Raw genomic sequence first — 20049 nt, 5'->3', positions numbered from 1 at the left:
GGATTTTTTTTTAAATAAGCTTAGAACACCCAACTTTTTTCCCAATTAAGGGGCAATTTAGCTTGGCAAATCCATCTATCTTGTAAACGTTGGAGTTGTGGGGGCGAAACCCACGCAGACACGGAGAGAATGTGAAAACTCCACATGGACAGAGACGGGATTTGAAACCTGGTCTTCATCATTGCAGGCAGCAGTGCTAACCACTGCACCACTACGCCACCGTGCCACTCGCGCCTAAAATGGGAACTTGTCCGATTTCCCATCAATAAATATACTTTGCGCAATCCTGTTATGAATTAGTTTGACTCTGTCTGTACACCAGGTGATTTCTATTTTTTTCATGTACCCACTTGTTTATGTTCCAATCTAACGGCTCGTATATCTTTGGGCTGTGGGGGTGAGACCCACACAGATACGGGGAGAATGAGCAACTCGACATAATAGTAACCCGAGGTGGGATAGAACAGGCTCCTCGGGACCGTGAGGCAGCAGTTCTAAACATTACGCCACTGTGTCATTCCCTGCACTGAACATGGGTCCGAGATCTGTACAAATCTGAGTCTAATTGAAGATGTCTGACACCAGGAAAGCGGATGCACTATTAATAAAACGCTGTGTCGTTCAATCACATTTGGAGGGGGATCAAAAAATCTTTATTCTTTCTATTGTAGTTCGAAGTATAACCAATAGTTTCTCATTTACATTAATTAACGGTGTCAATTAGAGCCAAGGGAAACGCTTAAAAAACTCAGTTTACCGCTGAATTTATTAACCGTTCTGCTGATGATCTTCAAGGGGATGGCTTCATGTCCCACCACACAGGAGTAAGAAGCGCCGCTGGCCCACTCCTCCGCTGCAATGGATAACAGGCTGTACATGAAGAAGGAGCTATTGCCGTTCTCCGCCATCACCTCGGTGTTCTTGTAGTTCCCGGGATTCACCGGCTTGTCATTGACGGTCCACTTGACGAAGATCTCTCGGGGGGAGAAACCTCTCACTAAGCAGCTGAGGGAGACGAATCTCTGAGCGGAGACGTCTTCAGCCGAGGGCAGGAGGACAGAGACGGACGGTTCCCGCGGGTTGGGATCTGCAGAAATGTACAATAAATGTCAATAAAATGGGGAATTCCGGAGACAATGGAACCGCGGGTTAGATGTGGGAGAAATGTGTTTTGTGTTGGATTTTAAAGGTTTCCATTTCCCACTTTGGGATCTGTCCGGTTTCCCAGCTCGGAGCAGAGGTGGACACAATCCTTTTCCCTGAGAATTTACGGACTGGAACAGAAAGTTTCAGAAAGTGTATAGCAGGGGAACAGGCCATTCGGACCCACTGTCCTGTGCTGGTGTATCAGCTCCACACACCGGAACCCCGCCCGCCCCTACGCCACCCCCCCCCCCTCCCCCGCCATCGCCGCCACCACATTACTCCCAGAGGATTGTAAAACTGCCAATGGAACACCCTGATTGATTCCAAAAGGGAGTCAAGAGCATGTAACTGTAGGCCACTGACATTAACATCTGTCAGTGGCAATCCCTTAGTGTCCATTATAACGATGTAATAGCACAGCATTTAGAAATACACAATATCATCAAATGGAGTCAGCACGGTTTCCTGACACAAAATTGGCAGAGTTGCTGATAGTGCCGAGGATGGTTTAGCACAGAGGGCTAAACAACTGGTTTATAATGCCCATCAATGCCACCGGAGCGTGTTCAATTTATTACCGGCCTCTCTGAACAGCCGCCGGAATGTGGCGACTAAGGGCTTTTCACAGTAACTTCAGTGAAGCCTACTGGGTATTATTATTATGAAGGGGAAATCATTCTCAACAAATTGATTGCAATTAATTGAGGTGATAACAAGCAGCCTAGAGAAAGCGGAGCCAGTAGATATAATATACATTAATTTCGAAACAGCGTTTGATAAGTTAATGTACTATTGCCACGTTTGCAGGGGGTAGGTTTTCAGGACTGGAGGTAATCGATTAAGTATACGGATTGCCTAAGAGAAATGGGTTCAGATACTTGCAGGTAAGGTGGTGGTGGTGGCGGTGGGGCGGGGGGGGGGGGGCAGAGGGGGGGGGGTTCCGGTGGGAGGAGCGAGGTGTGGTCCTTCCCAGAGCTGCCACCTCCGGTGTTGCACGATAAGCTGCTGACTGAGGATAATATTGGAGAGGGGAGCGTCCAACATGTATGAAGAGCTGATAGACATAGAGGCCGTTCTGGAGGAGAAGATCAAGCGCAAATGGTAGGAGGGGTTGGTGAGGGGGTGCGGTCCGGGGCATGGAAGGTACCTTCAGGAGGGTGAACGCATCCTCGTCGTGTGCAGGTTGAGCCTCATCCAATTTAAGGTGGTGCACAACCCCCACATGAGGGTCACGAGGATGAGCCGTTTTTTTGCTGCGGTGGACGAAGAATGAGTGGCCCACCTTGGCATTTGCCTCCCTGATAGCCCGGGGACGGATTTTGCTCAGCTGGCGATTCTGACCGCTGCCATAGATGGGGATGTGGTTGAGCAAGCTGGCAGATTTCCTGCATTTGGAGAAGATAAAGTTCGCCTTACGTGAAGCGGAACAGGGGTTCACCCGGTGTGGAAGGCATTTATTATTTCTTCATGGTGAATTAAAGTTTCAGCCGGAGGAGAGTTAGGGGTCGTTCTCGTTGTGCGGGGGTGGGGGTGGGGGCAAAAATTGAAGGGGCGGGTAGATTGGTGGGATGGGTGTTAGGGAATATGGTAGATCTGGGGTGTTTATTGTACCTGGGGGGAGTTTTTTCCATCTTTTAATTTCTTACAATTAAGGGCCAGTATAGCGTGGTCAACCCACCTACCCTGCAACCTTGGGGTTGTGGGGGTGAAACTCACGCAGACGCAGGGAGAATGCGCAAAATCCACACGGACAGTGACCCGGGTCCAGGATCAAATCCAGATCCTCTACACCATGAGAAAGCCGTGCTAACCACTGCGCCACCATGTCACCCTTGGAGTTATTTCTATCATAATGTTATTGTGATGTTTTCTATGATTTTTATATTTGTATGCAAAACGCCCTTTACTGAAAATATTTTTTAAAATAAGGAAAGCAAGTGGCGAGAATGACACAGGTAATCTACACAGGGATAGTCAGATTAAGTGATTGGGGGGAAATTTACCAAAAGGAACATGATGTAGGAAAATGTGAGATTATACCTCCTTCAACAGGAGGAATAAAGGAGCTGAATGTTATTTAGATGGAGAAAGGCAGCAGAAAACTGTACCGAAGAAGGATTTGTCATCCCCCTGCAGCCATCGCAAAAAGCTAGCATGCAAGTTGTTGGGTAACAGGGAAGGTGCATTGAATGTTGAGCTTTATTTTGAAGGGAATGCTATATAAAAATAGCGAAGTGTTGATAAAACTACACAGTGCACCAGCAAAATCACACCTGATGTTCTTTGAACACTTTGGGAAGGATGACATATTGGTTTTCGAAGCAGTCCAGAGAATGTTCATGATGTTGATCCCGGGTATGGATTTTCTTATGAAGAGTGGCTGAGTAGATTGGGCCTATACTCACTGGATATTAGAAAAATGAAGGCGACCTAATTGCGACATAAATCATTCTCAGACGGTTTGACAGGGTAAATGCCGAAAGGTTCCTATCCCTTGTGGAAGATTCTTGGACCTGAGGATTTAATCTTAAATGAAGGCATCGCCATTTAAGGCAGACATGAGGAGGAATTTTTTTTCTCGGTTGGCAGCGTATCTGTGGAATTCTGTGGTGCGAAAGGTGTAGGAATTGCATCGTTCAGTGTGTTCAAGGCTGAGATAGATGGATTTTGAATCAGTAAGGAAATAAAGGGATATGGGGTTAAGGCAGGAAAGTGGAATTGAGGATTGCCTGAGATCAGTCACGGTCTCGCTGAATGCCAGCCAGTCTCAATGGACCCAATGGCCTTGATCTGCTCTTACATCTTCTAGTCGATGGCCTTGCTCCATCTAAACCCAATATCACCGCCTTCAATTCACTGTTCAGTCGTCTGCATATTATTTTCCACCTTATCGTCTGCCACTCCAGATTGTTTAGTTAGTGGAATTATCAATCAAAGTAGATCAGAAATACACTGAATGCGAAATATTGACCGTTGCACTGACACTAGAAATAGACACAATGGCTCACTTATTGCTTTAATCTCAACGCTCACCTATTTTCTTATGGATCGAATTACTCAAAGGAGTTGGCAGGTCCTGATGTCTCGCCACACAGTCAAACACAGCCCCACTTAGCCAGGCTTGTGTCGAGATGTTTAATTTGCTGACCACGCTCTCAGTATCTGCCCCAGGCTGGTCGGCAATCTCTGATTTCAGCGGCTTCTTCGCTTCACTCCAGGACACGTTGACTCCATAAGGAGCATTCGAAATGACGCAGGTTATGGTTACAGTCGTCTCCAGTAAGACCTGTTCTATTGGTGGTGACAGTATTGTTACTGAGGCGGTAGTGCAACCGGAAGGATCTGTGAATGAAAACATGAAAATCAACCCACGTTTCATCTTCAGAATCAGGACAGTGGTATTCAACCTTTACTCTCTAAATGGGAATGAATCAAGTTCGAAATAACAACCTCGAAAGATCGTCGATGAACAGAACTGGCTTTGTTATAGAAGACACAGAGTAATGGTGGAAGGGTTTTTTTTCTGAATGGATATCTGTAACTAGTGGTGTTCAGCAGAGATCAAAGATCTGGAGAGAAATGTGGGTGGTCTGTTAACAAGTTTGCGGATGACACGAAATTGATGGAATTGCCGATTGTTCCGAGGGTGGTCAGAGGGTATAAGTGGGACAGATAGATTGGAGACTTGGGCACAGAAATAGCAGCCGGAGTTTAATCCGGTCAAATGTGAGGTGATGCATTTTGGAAGATCATATGTGGTTATGAATTATACCGTAAATGGCAGAACGCTTGGACCATTAACATACAAAGGGACCTTGGCATGCAGGTCCACAGTTCTCTAGTAGGTGGCCACGGTGATTATGAAGGCAAATGGCATGCTTCCCTTCATCAGCCAGGGCATTGAGTGCAGGAGTTGGGAAATCATGTTGCATCTATATAAAAGTTTGGTTCGGCTGCATTTGGAGTATTGCATGCAGTTCTGGTCACGACATTATCAGAAGAACGTGGAAGCTTTGGAGAGAGTGCAAAGAAGGTTCACCAGGGTGTTGCCTGCTCTTGAAGGTGTTGGCTATGAGGAGCATTTGAAAAAAACTAGGAATGCTTTTACTGCCAAGACGGAGGCTGAGGGGACACCGGATAGAGGTCTACAAAATTATGAGAGAATTAGGCAGGTTTGCTGTCAGAGGCTTTTTTCAAGGATGGAGTGTCAATTACAAGGGGCCACAGGTTAAAGATGAGAGAGGGAAAGTTTACGGGAGATGTGCGGATAGGTTTTATCGCACAGAGAGTGGTGGATGTCTGGTATGCACTGCCAAAGGATGTGGTGGAACCCGGCACATTAGCAACATTTAAGAACTATCTGGATGGATACATGAATAGGGAGTAAATAGAGGGATATGAACCGAGTAAGGACAGAGGGTTCTTTTTAGATAGGGCACATTGAGCGGCGCAGGCGTGGAGGACTTTGCTGTACTTTTCTTTGTTCTTTGTACAGTGGTAAGCAGCGTGTCTGTGAAACCTATTATAGAATAGGGGCTGGTTTAGCTCACAAGCTCACAAGGCTAAATCGCTGGCTTTTAAAGCAGACCAAGCAGGTCAGCAGCACGGTTCGATTCCCGTACCAGCCTCCCCGGACAGGCGCCGGAATGTGGCGACTAGGGGCTTTTCACAGTAACTTCATTGAAGCCTACTCGTGACAATAAGCGATTTTCATTTTCATTTCAGAATCACTACCGTGAAGAAGTGCACCAATCGGTCCATCGAGTCTGCACCGACCCTCGAAAGAGCACCCTACCAACAACCACTCCCCCGCCCTTCCCCATAACCCTATGACCCCACGGAACCGTTAGACTCTAAGGGACAATTGTGCACGGCCAATCTACCTTACCTGCCCAGCTTTGGACTGTGGGAGGAAACCGGAGTACCGGGAGGAAACCCAAGCAGACTCGGGGAGAATGTAGAAACTCCTTACAGGCAGTCAGCCAAAACCAAAATCGAAACCGGGGTCGTGGCGCTAAGAGGTAGCAGTGCTAATCGCTATTCTCATTGTCAAAGTCGTTCAGCCCTGGAATCCTTCTAACAACTGCATTGCAGTATACCCAATGCCGAATACACTGTTCCTGATCTCTGGAATGAAGTAATGAAGGCTGATTTATAAATAGGTTGGATGAACTTTCCAACACTTTCCACCGGAGCTGTTAGCAGTAAAGCGTTCCAGACACCTGCTGCCTCTCAAATCCAAGGTTCTTGGTAGTGAGGATGAGCAGAGAGATCTCTGTGTCCATGTACATAGATCCCTGAAAGTTGCCACCTAGGTTGAGAGGGTTGTTAAGAAGGCGTACGGTGTGTTAGCTTTTATTGGTAGAGGGATTGGGTTTCGGAGCCATGGGGTCACGTTGCAGTTGCAGGGGCTGTTAAGCTCACTGGGCTAATCGCTGGCTTTGAAAGCAGACCAAAGCAAGCCAGAAGCACGGTTCGATTCCCATAACAGCCTCCCAGAACAGGCGCCGGAATGTGGCGACTAGGGGCTTTTCACAGTAACTTCATTTGAAGCCTACTCGTGACAATAACCGATTTTCACTTTTTTCATTTCAGTTGTACATAACTCTGGTGCGGCCGCATTTGGAGTACTGCATGCAGTTCTGGTCACCGCATTATAGGAACGATGTGGAAGCATTGGAAAGGGTGCAGAGGAGATTTACCAGGATGTTGCCTGGTATGGAGGGAAGATCTTTTGAGGGACGATGAGGGACTTGCGGCTGTTTTCGTTAGAGAGAAGAAGGTTGAGAGGTGACTTAATTGAGGCATACAAGATGATCAGAGGATTAGATAGGGTGGACAGTGAGAGCCTTTTTCCTCGGATGGAGATGTCTAGCACGAGGGGACATAGCTTTAAATTGAGGGGAGAGAGATATAGGACAGATGTCAGAGGTAGGTTCTTTACTCAGGGAGTAGTAAGGGCGTGGAATGCCCCGTCTGCAACAGTAGTGGACTCGCCAACATTAATGGTATTTAAATGGTCATTGGATCAACATATGGATGTTAAGGGAATAGCGTAGATGGGCTTTAGAGTGGTTTCACAGGTCGGTGCAACATCGAGGTCGCTGTAATGTTCTATGTTCTAATCCGCTGACTCAGGATAAAGCTGATATCAAGTCCACCTCACTCACTAAAGGTCTTCAAAGTAGAGGGAAGTATTCTTTGCTGTTCTGATAAAACCTTGAATGGTGAGCAAGTCCAATGCAGCTCTTACATCAGAATGAATCACAAAGTACATGGCAATAAATTAGAAATTGTTCTGTGCTTTGCATTAACTTCAATACATTTCTGGCGTTGATTAACATCAGAATGCAGGATGATCTATAGTTTCCCCTGTCTGTGTCTCTTACCAGACGAGGCGATGTTGAGACTTTGGGTGACCCCTTGATGAGTGACCTGGCAGGTATAGACTGCTTTGCTGAACCATTCCCCAGCGGAGACTGTCAGCCGACTGCTCGCCGAGAAGTTCCCGTTCACTTCACAGGCGGGAGAGGTGACAATTCCTGAACCCATGGGTTGTCCATTCTTCAGCCACTTCACCGTCATTGATTTTGGCTGGAAATCGATGATTGAACAGATGATGGTTGCAAATTTCTGTCTTGTGATTTCTTCATTGGGACTCACGGTGAGGAGAACATGTGGATGGATGTCATTTCTAGGAACTTCAAAGACCATAAGTTAGACATTATTGCAGAAGATGTTGTAACACATAAACTGACTTATTATTTTTTCACAGTTACTCCGCGCACAATATTATTTTCTGGAATCCAAACTGTGCAGTGTTCCATAAATGTGTCATAACCAAAGTTATAAATAAAGTAATCACAGCGTTTCTGTTTTCACAGGTTCGACAACACTTACGCATTTCAATGCTCTTGTCTGAGCCGCTGTGTCGAACCTCACAGCTGATTTTGCTGCATTCCCCCTCTGACTCGGTGATGGTTAACTGGCTGCTCAGGGTGTAGGTTCCCTTCTTGTTTCTCACTGACGGATATTTCTTAACTCCAATGGTGATCGGCTGCCCATCTTTCTTCCAGGTGAGGCTGGTGATTTCTGGGGAGTAGTCCATCGCCAAACAGCCGTAGGTCACGGAGCCGTCGATGTTGTGTTGTTGACAGGAGGAGACCAGGCTGTAGAGAGTGGGCGGAGACGGTGTCGCTGGGAGAGAATGGCCCATTCAACAAGTTAGACTCAATATTTGAGTTTAAGTAACCAAACATTTCAAAATGTGCCTCAAGCTATGCGTTTATGCTAACATTTCCCCATTAAAAGTTACATGGACATTTAAGCTTCTATTAGTCTCTCATTTGAGATTCATACCTCTTTGCCTCCTCACTCGGAGCTCACATCTCTTACTCCTGCTCTCCCACAGGATAAAAAATGGCAGTTTGGTGCCATATGAATGGTGTAACGTTTATTAAAGTGAAAATGAAAGAGAGAAGCAGGAGGTTTCCCCATTATTTCAACAATGCAAATGGTGCCGTAGTCACGGAGACTGCGCTCTCCTTTTGAGAGCTGACTAGTGGTGCTTTAACCTGAGGGTCACTATACCTGAGGTGAGTGGCAAGGTTGAGAATGGGGGCCTTTATGAATAAGGTCAGCTGGTACAATAATCGAACACGCGCTGTTGGGATCGTTCCTCATCACGAACCAGCCGTCCAGCTAACTGAGCTGTGTACGTCACAATCCAGCTAACTGGGTTGTGTGTACGTCACAATCCAGCTGACTGGGTTGTGTGTACGTCACAATCTAACTAACTGAGCTGTGTACGTTACAATCCAGCTAACCGAGCTGTGTACGTCACAATCCAGCGAACTGAGCTGTGTACGTCACAATTCAGCAAACTGAGCTGTGTACGTCACAATCCAGCTAACTGAGATGTGTACGTCACAATCCAGCTAACTGAGATGTGTACGTCACAATCCAGCTGACTGGGTTGTGTGTACGTCACAATCTAACTAACTGAGCTGTGTACGTTACAATCCAGCTAACCGAGCTGTGTACGTCACAATCCAGCTAACTGAGCTGTGTACGTCACAATTCAGCAAACTGAGCTGTGTACGTCACAATCCAGCTAACTGAGATGTGTACGTCACAATCCAGCTAACTGAGATGTGTACGTCACAATCCAGCTAACTGAGATGTGTAATTCACAATCAGCAGCACTTTGTGATAAAGAACGGTATGAGGGAGTGAGATAGCGTCCGTCTGTAAGTCAGTATGTGTCTCTGGGGGAGAGAGTAGGAGTGGATCTGAGTCTGTCTGTATGTGTTTGCGTGGTAGGGAGAGTATGCATGTGAGAGAGTGTTTAAGGGAACGTGTGTGTGGTAGGGAGAGTGTGAGCGAGATACTGTTTATGTGAGGGATGTTGTGTGAGAGAGACCCTTTGTGTGAGAGTGTGTCCGAGTAAGTGTGTGAGAGAGACCGAATGTGTGTGTGATAGAGTGTGGGAGAGAGCGGGCGGATGAAAGACAGATAAATTGTGTGCGTTTGTCCCTGAGAGTGTGCATGTGGGAGAGAGAGCACGTGAGAGGATGTATTTTATATGAAGAGGGCATGTGCCTAGCAGAGAGTCTGTGAGAGACGGGTAGTGTGTGTGAGAGAGAGAGAGTGAGAGAGAAAATGTGTCGGTAAAAAGGTGAATTTGTGAGTGTGTCTGTTTGTAAGAGAGTGTGAGTATGTGCGTCTGTGCTTTCTCCGTCACCATGTGAGTGTATGGGAGAACGTGATTACATGTTTGTGTTTTGAGAGAGAGTGCGTGTGAGAGACAGAAGCACAGGTGTAATTCATAGTCTGTGCGGGGGTGCGTGAGGGAGGGAATGTCTAATAGTGAGAATGTAACTGTGTTAGGATGAGTGAGTGTGTGTAAGGGAGAATATGTCAGAGTATGAGTGTGTGTGTGTGTTTGCGGGTGAGAGAGTGTAATGTGTGTGTGTGTGTCAGGATGGCTCACTCCCAGTTTCCATAGTCTCATTCACCCGCACACTCCACACATACTCGCATCCACTCTCACGGTGAGCATAATCCGGCTTGCAGAACATGAGTTGGAGAATCATTTCGGTCTTTGGCAGCTGCGGCACGGTCGTATGGTTGCTTCACAGCTCCAGGGTCCGAGGTTCCCTGGCTTGGCTCACTGCGCGGAGTCTGCACCTTCTCTCCGTGTCTGCGTGGGTTTCCTCCGGGTGCTCCGGTTTCCTCCCACAGTCCAAAGACATGCTATGACGTGAATTGGACATTCTGAATTTTCTATCAGTGTACCCGAACAGGCGCCGTATTTTGGCAACCAGGGGGTTTTCACGGTAACTTCATTGCAGTTTTAATGTAAGCCTGCTTGTGACAATAATAAAGATTATCGTTATCAAAATGTCGTCCACTGACTTATTGTTAAATAAGAAAGATTGTTAAAATGCGCGTAATTTCACCCAGCAATGGAACAATTTATTTCCCGATATCTGATTGGATAACTCCAGATCGTTAGTTCGATGTTCCGCCTACTTGACCTCTGCGGGGAAAGGCTCTCATGTCAGGTACAGGCCACGTTAAGATATAGAGTAAAATTTCCACCCCATCCCACAAAAGTTCCTGTCTCTTACTGCAAGAATGGAGACACGACATTGGTTTGATACAAAATGCAACATGGACTCCCTCCAGCGCAGAAGGAGGCATTCGGCCCATTGAGCCTGCACCGACCCTCTGAGAGATCACACTACCTAGACACAATTTCTCACCCTATCCCCGTAGCTCCACCTTGGAACAATTTAGCATGTCCAATCCATATAGCATGCATATCTTTAGATTGTAAGAGGAAAGTGCAGCACCCGGAAGAAGCCCACACAAACACTGGAAGAATGTGCAATCTCCACCCGAGGTCTGAATCGAACACGGGTCTCTAACACTGAGGCGGCAGTACTAACCCCTGTGCCACCGCACCTCCGATCTTTAACATTATCACCTAAAGGAACGTCACCACCTACACGTCAGGTCTGTGATTGAAGATTTGGAACTTGCTGCACTGAGTGAAATTCTAAAAAAACTCAAGAAATTCAACACGGTCGAGGACAAAGCGTCCCGCCAAATTAGCCCCCATTCACCGTCTTAAAAATTCACTCCCCCATCACCGACAAGCAGTGGCAACTGTGTCTATGATGTACAAGATGAACTGCAGCAACTTTCCAAGACTCCATCGAAAGCACCTTCCAAATTGCAATGACAACCACCTACCGCCGAGGCAGCACGATAGAACAAGTGGATAGCATTCTGGCTTCACAGCGCCAGGGTCACAACTGGATTGCATTCTGGGTCACTGTCTGTGTGGAGTCTGCACGTTCTCTCCCTGGCTGCGTGGGTTTCGTCCGGATGCTCCTGTTTCCTCCCACAGTCCAAAGATGTGCAGGTTAGGTGGATTGGCCATGATAAATGCCCTTAGTGACGAGAAAGTTCAGGAAGGGTTATTGGGTTCCGGGGATAGGGTGGAACTGAGAGCTAAAGTGGGTCGGTGCAGACTCGATGGGCCGAATGGCCTCCTTCTGCACTGTATGTTCTATGTTGCAGAACGACAGGAACACCAGATGCATGGGAGCACCAGCAATTGGTTGTGCCCTTCCCTGCCACACACTATCCACCCTAACTGGAAACTATACTGCCGTTCCTTCACTCTCGTTTGGTCAAAATCCTGGAACACACTCCATCACAACACTGCGGGTGTACCTGCGCCATATGTACTACAGTTATTCAAGAATTATTCAAGTCATCACTTTCTCAATGGGCAATTAAGCAGAGACAACAAATGTTAGTCATACCACAGACTCTACAGTTCCTGAATAAGATGATCATTAATATTCAGACTAATTGCCCCCTTTCCACAGCCCCAGTAAATAGGTCAAGGACTGGTGCAGCACTGAATAAAATAGAATAAAGCTCCATCTGCATTGCGTCGTCTAACATTCCAAAACTAGATACATCAGTGGTTAAAATGTACCCACATCTCCTCCAGTCTGTATTGAGTTTCTTCTTCTATCAATTTAGAGTACCCAATTCTTCCTGTTTTCATGAAGGGGCAGTTTAGCGTCGCCAAACCAACTACTCTGAACAGCTTTGGGTTGTGGGGGTGAGGCACGCGCAGACATGGGGAGAATATGCAAAGTCCACACAGACAGTGACCCAGGGCTCGGATCGAATGCGGGTCCTCAGCCCTGGGAGGCGGCAGTGCTAAACACTGCACCACCATGCCACCCTTGTCTGGTGTTGCTGAGTTGTTCATTATGACTGTCACAATCTGGGGTAAGGATCTCAGTTCAGAGGCGGCTTAACTAACATAATGTCAAATTTTCGCAATCCTCACAGATACACGTTTTTGAAGAAATAAATCAAAGCACAGTCCCTGAATTACGAGACGATAAATTATTCACACTGCTTTATTCTAATTGATAAGTGGTCAACTTTAGACAACAAAAATAACCTCTTTGAAATTAAACTGATATTTATTAAAAACTCCCTTTGCCTTGTAACTAATTCTGTCTGTCCGAACTGTGCAACATTTATATTGGCTGAAAACAATCACATCAAATATTCTTTTCCAATTAAGGGGCACTTTAACGTGTCCAATTCCCCTATCCTGCACAATTTTGGACCCGTGGATCTCCACCTAGACACAGGGTGCACGTGCAACTCCAAAGCGGAGCGACTCAGGGCGGAGATCGAATCGAGATTCACGGTGCTGTGAGGCAGCAGTGCTGCCCACTGCACCACCATGCCATCCTGTTCCTATTGACGATAACAGATTGCATTCAGTTTAACGTCATTGATAAAGATTCGGAGATATGAAAGAAACAAACAAAAGAGTAACCCGATTACCTGATTGACTTAATTTCTTAAGTAAATGTAACCACAAAATAATCGAGACAAAAAACATCATCGGCCTGAGCAAAGAAATGTATTGCTTTCTAAATTCATTTTGGATACAATACAAATTTCTCTAAAAGCTGAACTGTAGCATTTATGTTTGATTTGTTCGAACTGTCATTGCATTGCACGTTGTTTTTAATTGCCAGTTAGCCTTGTTGGATGATTTGCACTCTATAATAAAAAAATGAAAAATTTATATAATTCAAAGCAAGATCTTGCCTGGAACTTTGCTTATAAATTGCGTTTAATTAAATGTCAAGCAATGCTAAACAATAAACCTCAAATAACCGGATGGAAACATTCAGACCTGGATATTTTAAATTAAATCTAATAACATTTTACATTTTACTTTTTGGTAATAATCGTCCTGTTTGAACCTGCAAAAATGTGAAATATGAATATTTCTGAACTCATTGAATTCCATCTATTCACAGAGTCTAATTCGCGCGATAAATCTATAAGCGTCTCGCTCTTTATATATACATAAATATATCTTACTTTCAGCTCGGATACATAAAATATGTATATCTATCTATATATATATAATGTGTGTGTGTGTATTTCTGACAATAATTTTGACAATCCCGACAACTGAATTATTAAAACTGCTGCTCAATGAAAGGAGATCCAAAATTAATCTGTGTAAAACACAGTTAAAATTGTTCATTCAGATCCTCTCCAAAACTGAAACATAATAAGCAAATGGAGCAGAGATTTTGTTGTTTAATTTAATATTCAATATAAATAAGCTTGAGAATCAGATATAATCTTTTCTTTATTCTGTCATTTGTTTTTACTGTAATTCTATACTGTGTACAGTACAGTTATGCCAGACTGGCTGTTGTTAATTATTGCAAAGCTCATATTGGCATTTTCTGATTAAATTAATCTCTTTGAATTTCAAGCTGTTACTTGTCAATCTCCAGCCCTGTGCAGTCTGAACATTCCTACAATTTAAATAAAATCATTAGAAAAATGTCTTCACTGTCAGCGACTTCCAGATCACAGAAAACTGTTTATGATTAGATTAGCGACAATTATCTCACTATCCATCTACAAATGACATTGAAGGAATCATGAATCACAGTGAACAATATGGAATCATATTGTTGTGGCTGCACAGAAAGAATATAATAACCGGATACATAAGTTGCCAAACTGCAATATAAAATTCCTATTTAAGAAACTGCAAACGTAATCAGGGATCTAAAAATTAATCCAAAATCTCTTGTGCAACTGAACACCTGTGTAGAATCAGTATGTTATTGTTAAAATAGTTCCAGGCACAATTAGATTATATTTTCAAGCAAGAAAATGTTCCGGTCATGCAAATAGTGTGCAGCGTGCAGTAGAATTGTGAAAGGCGATTGCTGATTAATTATATTAATATGAAAACATCTTTGGATAATATGGGGTTATATTACCACATTATAATAACTACTCTCCAATTTGAACAATTGTTAAATAAGTAGTATGAGCTTGCAGTAAATTGTTATGTTCTGAATGACGCAATCTTTTGGTTTAATCATCATAGAATTTACAGTGCAGAAGGAGGCCATTCGGCCCATCGAGTCTGCACCGGCTCCTGGAAAGAGCACCCTACCCAAGGTTAACACCTCCACCCTATCCCCATAACCCAGAAACCCCACCCAACACTAAGGGCAATTTATCTTGTCCATAATTTGGGCAGCACGGTAGCATGGTGGTTAGCATAAATGCTTCACAGCTCCAGGGTCCCAGGTTCGGTTCCCGGCTGGGTCGCTGTCTGTGTGGAGTCTGCACGTCCTCCCCGTGTGTGCGTGGGTTTCCTCCGGGTGCTCCGGTTTCCTCCCACAGTCCAAAGATGTGCCGGTTAGGTGGATTGGCCATGCTAAATTGCCCATAGTGTCCTAAAAAAAAGTAAGGCTAGGGGGGCGGGGGAGGTTGTTGGGTTATGGGTATAGGGTGGATACGTGGGTTGAGTAGGGTGATCATTGCTCGGCACAACATCGAGGGCCGAAGGGCCTGTGCTGTACTGTTCTATGTTCTATAATGTTTCCCATGGCAGGTTGATGGAAAAAGTGAAGTCGTCTGGGGTTCAGGGTACTAGCTAGATGGATAAAGAACTGGCTGGGCAACAGGAGACAGAGAGTAGTGGTGGAAGGGAGTGTCTCAAAATGGAGAAGGGTGACTAGTGGTGTTCCACAGGGATCCGTGCTCGGAGCACTGATGTTTGTGATCTACATAAATGAGCTGGAGGAAGGTATAGGTGGTCTGATTAGCAACTTTGCAGATGATACTAAGATTGGTGGAGTTGCAGATAGCGAGGAGGACTGTCAGAGAATACAACAAAATATAGATAGATTGGAGAGTTGGGCAGAGAAATGGCAGATGGAGTTCAATCCAGGCAAATGCGAGGTGATGTATTTTGGAAGATCAAATTCAAGAGCGGACTATATGGTCAATGGAAGGGTCTTGGGGAAAATTGATGTCCAGAGATCTGGGAGTTCAGGTCCATTGTACCCTGAAGGTGGCAACGCAGGTTGATAGAGTGGTCAAGAAGGCATACAGCATGCTTGCCTTCATCGGACGGGATATAGAGTAGAAGTGTTGGCAGGTCATGTTACAGTTGTATAGGACTTTGGTTCGGCCACATTTGGAATACTGTCTGCAGTTCTGGTCGCCACATTACCAGAAGGATGTGGATGCTTTGGAGAGGGTGCAGAGGAGGTTCAACAGGATGTTGCCTGGTATGGAGGGTGCGAGCTATGAAGAAAGGTTGAGTAGATTAGGATTGTTTTCGTTGGAAAGATGGAGGTTGAGGGGGGACCTGATTGAGGTCTACAAAATTATGAGAGGTATGGACAGGGTGGATAGCAACAAGCTTTTCCCAAGAGTGGGGGTGTCAGTTACAAGGGGTCACGGTTTCAAGGTGAGAGGGGGAAAGTTTAAGGGAGATGTGCGTGGAAAGTTTTTTACGCAGAGGGTGGTGGGTGCCTGGAACGCTTTGCCAGCGGAGGTGGTAGCGGTGGGCACGATAGCATCATTTAAGATGCATCTGGGCAGGTATATGAATGGGCGGGGACAGAGGGAAGTAGACCTTGGAAAATAGGAGACAGGTTTAGATAAAGGATCTGGATCGGCGCAGGCTGGGAGGGCCGAAGGGTCTGTTCCGGTGCTGTAATTTTCTTTGTTCTTTGCTCTAATCCACGTAACCTGCACATCTTTGGACTGTGGGAGGAAACCGGAGCACCCGGTTGAAACCCACGCACACACGGGGAGGATGTGCAGACTCCGCACAGTCAGTGACCCAAACCGGAATCGAATCTGAGACCTTGGAGCTGTGAAGCGATTGTGCTATCCACAATGCTACCGTGTAATCATCAGTTAAAAAAACACTAATATACCTTTATTCCGTTCTGAATTTCCAATGCCTGCTTGTTTTCTACCTGCAATTGTGTTTCAAGCAGATTTAAACACGTAGACCATTGGCATTTAACCACAAGTCATGTAACCGCTTAATATCACCGAGCATAAACAATGCAGAAACTCCAAACCTCTTCACAAATTGTACTTAATCAAAGTCACCCAGACACACATTATCATCAGCAGTTAAACATCAAACTCATCACCGAGGAGTTGAACCCCGTTTCATGGAGAAGCAGATCAATTCTACATTGAACAGAATAAAACTTTACATTTCAAAAACATCTCAACATCGAATCCAGCTCGCCACCAAATGTATCAATTTTCAAACTAAATAGAAATCTGTAATAACAGCAATATAATTGTGAGGAGCTGCGATGTGTCCAAAACAAATATTGAAAGTTTACCGCGTTTTATTCATATTGGACCATATTTTAAACATATTTAAACGCTTAATATTTGCAGTAGCTGTAACCATCAATCTCACCGAGACGAAACATTGCAGAAGCCACAGGCTGCGATTTCAGTAATAATTTATGTTCAGAAAGAACGCCTTGAACCCTGCCTTAGTTTAATGTCCAAACTGCTCTAAAATCCTGCTTGTTTTCTGCCGACAATCATGCGTCAAGCAACTTCAAACATTCCATTAAAAAACATGGAACCGCTCAATGTCACCGAGTTTGAACAATGCAGAAACAATGCAGAAACGGCAAACCGTTTCAAACATCTTATTTATTCAAAGTCACCCAGATACAATCTATTCGTCAGAAAACCACCAAATCACATCACCAAAGGCCTGGGACTCGTTTCATGGAGAAGCAGCTCAATTCAAAACACTTCCAACAAAATCAAACATAACGTTTTAAGAAATTATCAATCCAGAAGCCACCAAATCCACCTGTCATCAAATGAATGAATAATTAAACAGAAATTTAGAAGAATATCATCAACATTGTGAATACGCAGAACATGTTCAATAAAGTAACACATAAACCTCAGCATATTTTGTCGGGTTCGATTTCTAACACTTATGCAGGAGGTGGTAAAACTTGCAGCCACCAGATGTCACCGAGATTAAACATTGCAGAAACGCTGCGTTGGGTATTTAAAATAACCCGGCCACACAGTATCCTCAGCAAATAAACACTAAATCACAGCAACCGGGGGCAGCACGGTGGCGCAGTGGTCAGCCCTGTTGCCTCACAGTGCCGAGGTCCTAGGTTCGATCCCGGCTCTGGGTGATCGTCCGCGTGGAGCTTGCACATTCTCCCCATGTTTGCGTGGGTTTCACCCCCAGAACCCAAAGATGTGCACATAGGTGGATTGGTCATACTGAATTGCCCCTTAATTGGAAATAAATGAATTGGATACTCTAAAACATTTCTTTTTAAATCACAACAACCATGGACTGAATCCCTGAGCAGCGACTTTTGTCAAGAGGCAGAGTAATTCTATAACCTTTTTCATCAGAATCGCATGAAACATTGCGACAAAATCCCAATACAGAATCACCAAAACCACGATTCAGTGAACGAATTAATTGTTTTTTTAAATTTAGACCCAAATTTAACCCAATTGTACCCAATTGTTTTTCCAAACAAGCAGCATTTTACTATGGCCAATCCATTTAGCCTGCACATCGTTTGGTTGTGGGGCTGAGACCCACGCAGACACGGCGAGAATGTGTAAACTCTTGCGTGGGTTTCGTCCCCACAACACAACCATATGCACACTGGGTGGATTGGCCACGCTAAATTGCCCCTTAATTGGAAAAAATGAATTGGGTACTCTAAATTTACTTTTAAAAAAGAGAATGTGTAAACTCCACACAGACAGTGACCTGGGGCCGGGTTTCAATCTCGGACCTCTGCGCCCTGAGATATCAGCTAACAACTGCGCAACCGTGTTGCCCTGAATAAATTGTGAACATACAAAAAAGTATAAAACTACGACTGAAATAAAACAGTTGGAAATAATTGACTGGTGCTTACCTGCAGGCACCGTCACCATGGTCCCCTGTCCCCAGTAGTCCATCCCACCCACTATGTCCACTGTACAATAATAGATGGCGGTATCTTCGGCCTTCAGGTTCGTCATGGCCAAAGATAAGATATTGTTCGAAGTGTCTGTGGAAGCAGTGAATCGATCTTGAATTCCTGCGGCGTAGCCATTGCTGGAAGAAGTGTCGTACCAAAGCAGCCACTCCAGCCCCTGTCCGGGAACCTGTCGGATCCAATGCATGGTGTCGCTGCCAAGGCTGAAGCCGCTGGTTTTACAGGTCAGTGTCAGGGAGCCTCCGGGACGCCCGGTCTCTGCCTCTGGCTGAGTCAACACAACATCCGACTGGACACCTGTAAAAATATATCAAAAAGCCCGAGGATTAATGCTGGTGAAATGATTGGTGACTCTGGAACATTCCATAGAGACTAACACTGAGACAGTAACAGTGAGAGACTTGGACAATAAAAACTACTCACGGGATAAGAAAGTCAGCAACAAACTGAGAGAAATGGCCCACCTCATCCTTCTGGTAATTTGGGGGAAATGGTTGTGTCAGGAACTCAGTGAACAAACCAGCTCCCGGACTGTTGGATTCGGGTCCCAGTGAGCGGCATTTAAATACCCGGCAGAAGGGGGCGGCTTTCCAGGCGCCGCCTGTTGATTCCCTGGTGGAGGCGGCGACTGGATCCACGTCCCACCTTCCACACCCCCAACAGAATGGACTCAGAGATTTTTTACAGATTATTGTTAAAAGTTAGCATTTATCTGTATTGAGGCATTTATTTGTCTGAATGGATAATTTGGAATGTCTGCATTGGTTCTAATGGTGAAATTACATTTGAGCATCTGTTAATATAATAGAATAATCTTTTTTGTCACAAGTAGGCTTACATTAACACTGCAATGAATTTATCTTTTACTGTGAAAAAACGAATTCCATTGTAAGTTAAGTCCCTTTTTTTCTACTATTCAACATAATTGGATGAACAGAAATAAATTCAACTGTATTAACAGTGAATAAGTCGACTGTTCGTCTGATTTGAAACACGGCGAGTTTTTAATCCGTGACAGCAATAGAGTATAATTCATCAGTGGAATTTTTTTTTTCGATTTCTGTAACCAAATGCGGGAGATGAACAAAGTGATTCTCTTGCAGTGTAGGTGGCTATCCGTGTACAATGTGGGTCTGTAGAAACGAAAAAATGTCACATTATGCAATATCACTCCTGGAACTTCTCAAACTCCCCCTGAGCCTAGGACACTGTGAAAATTCGCAGTAAAAGAAGCCGCTTGCCTGATAATGAAGCAGTAAATTGACAGAGAAACATAAAATTCACATGAAGTTTTGACAGAGAAAGGACGGCAGTGGTTTGCCCAGCTGCCTCACGGCGATGAGGACCCGGGATTGACTCCCGTCCCGGGTAACCGTCCGTCAGTAGTTTGCACATTCTCCTGTGTGTCTCACCCTCACAACCTTAAGATGTGCAGCGTCGGTGGATTGGCCGCACTAAAGTGCCCCTTAAGTTGAAAAATAAATTTCAACTCAATAATAAA

General features: G+C 44.9%; 1 gene segment (V, D, J or C); it reads right to left on the bottom strand.

Annotated features, from left to right (window-relative positions):
* Positions 1–630: 630 nt before the first annotated feature.
* On the bottom strand, positions 631–19017 carry LOC119960196. The segment is given in 6 exon segments: positions 631–1087; positions 4180–4488; positions 7536–7847; positions 8047–8343; positions 18486–18845; positions 18972–19017. Coding segments are annotated over 6 exon segments (1695 nt in total).
* Positions 19018–20049: the final 1032 nt, after the last annotated feature.

Source organism: Scyliorhinus canicula, unplaced genomic scaffold, assembly GCF_902713615.1.
Source record: "Scyliorhinus canicula unplaced genomic scaffold, sScyCan1.1, whole genome shotgun sequence".
NCBI classification, from domain to species: domain Eukaryota; kingdom Metazoa; phylum Chordata; class Chondrichthyes; order Carcharhiniformes; family Scyliorhinidae; genus Scyliorhinus; species Scyliorhinus canicula.
Note: the sequence above shows the minus strand (reverse complement) of the source record. Positions and strands in the feature narration are given on the sequence as shown.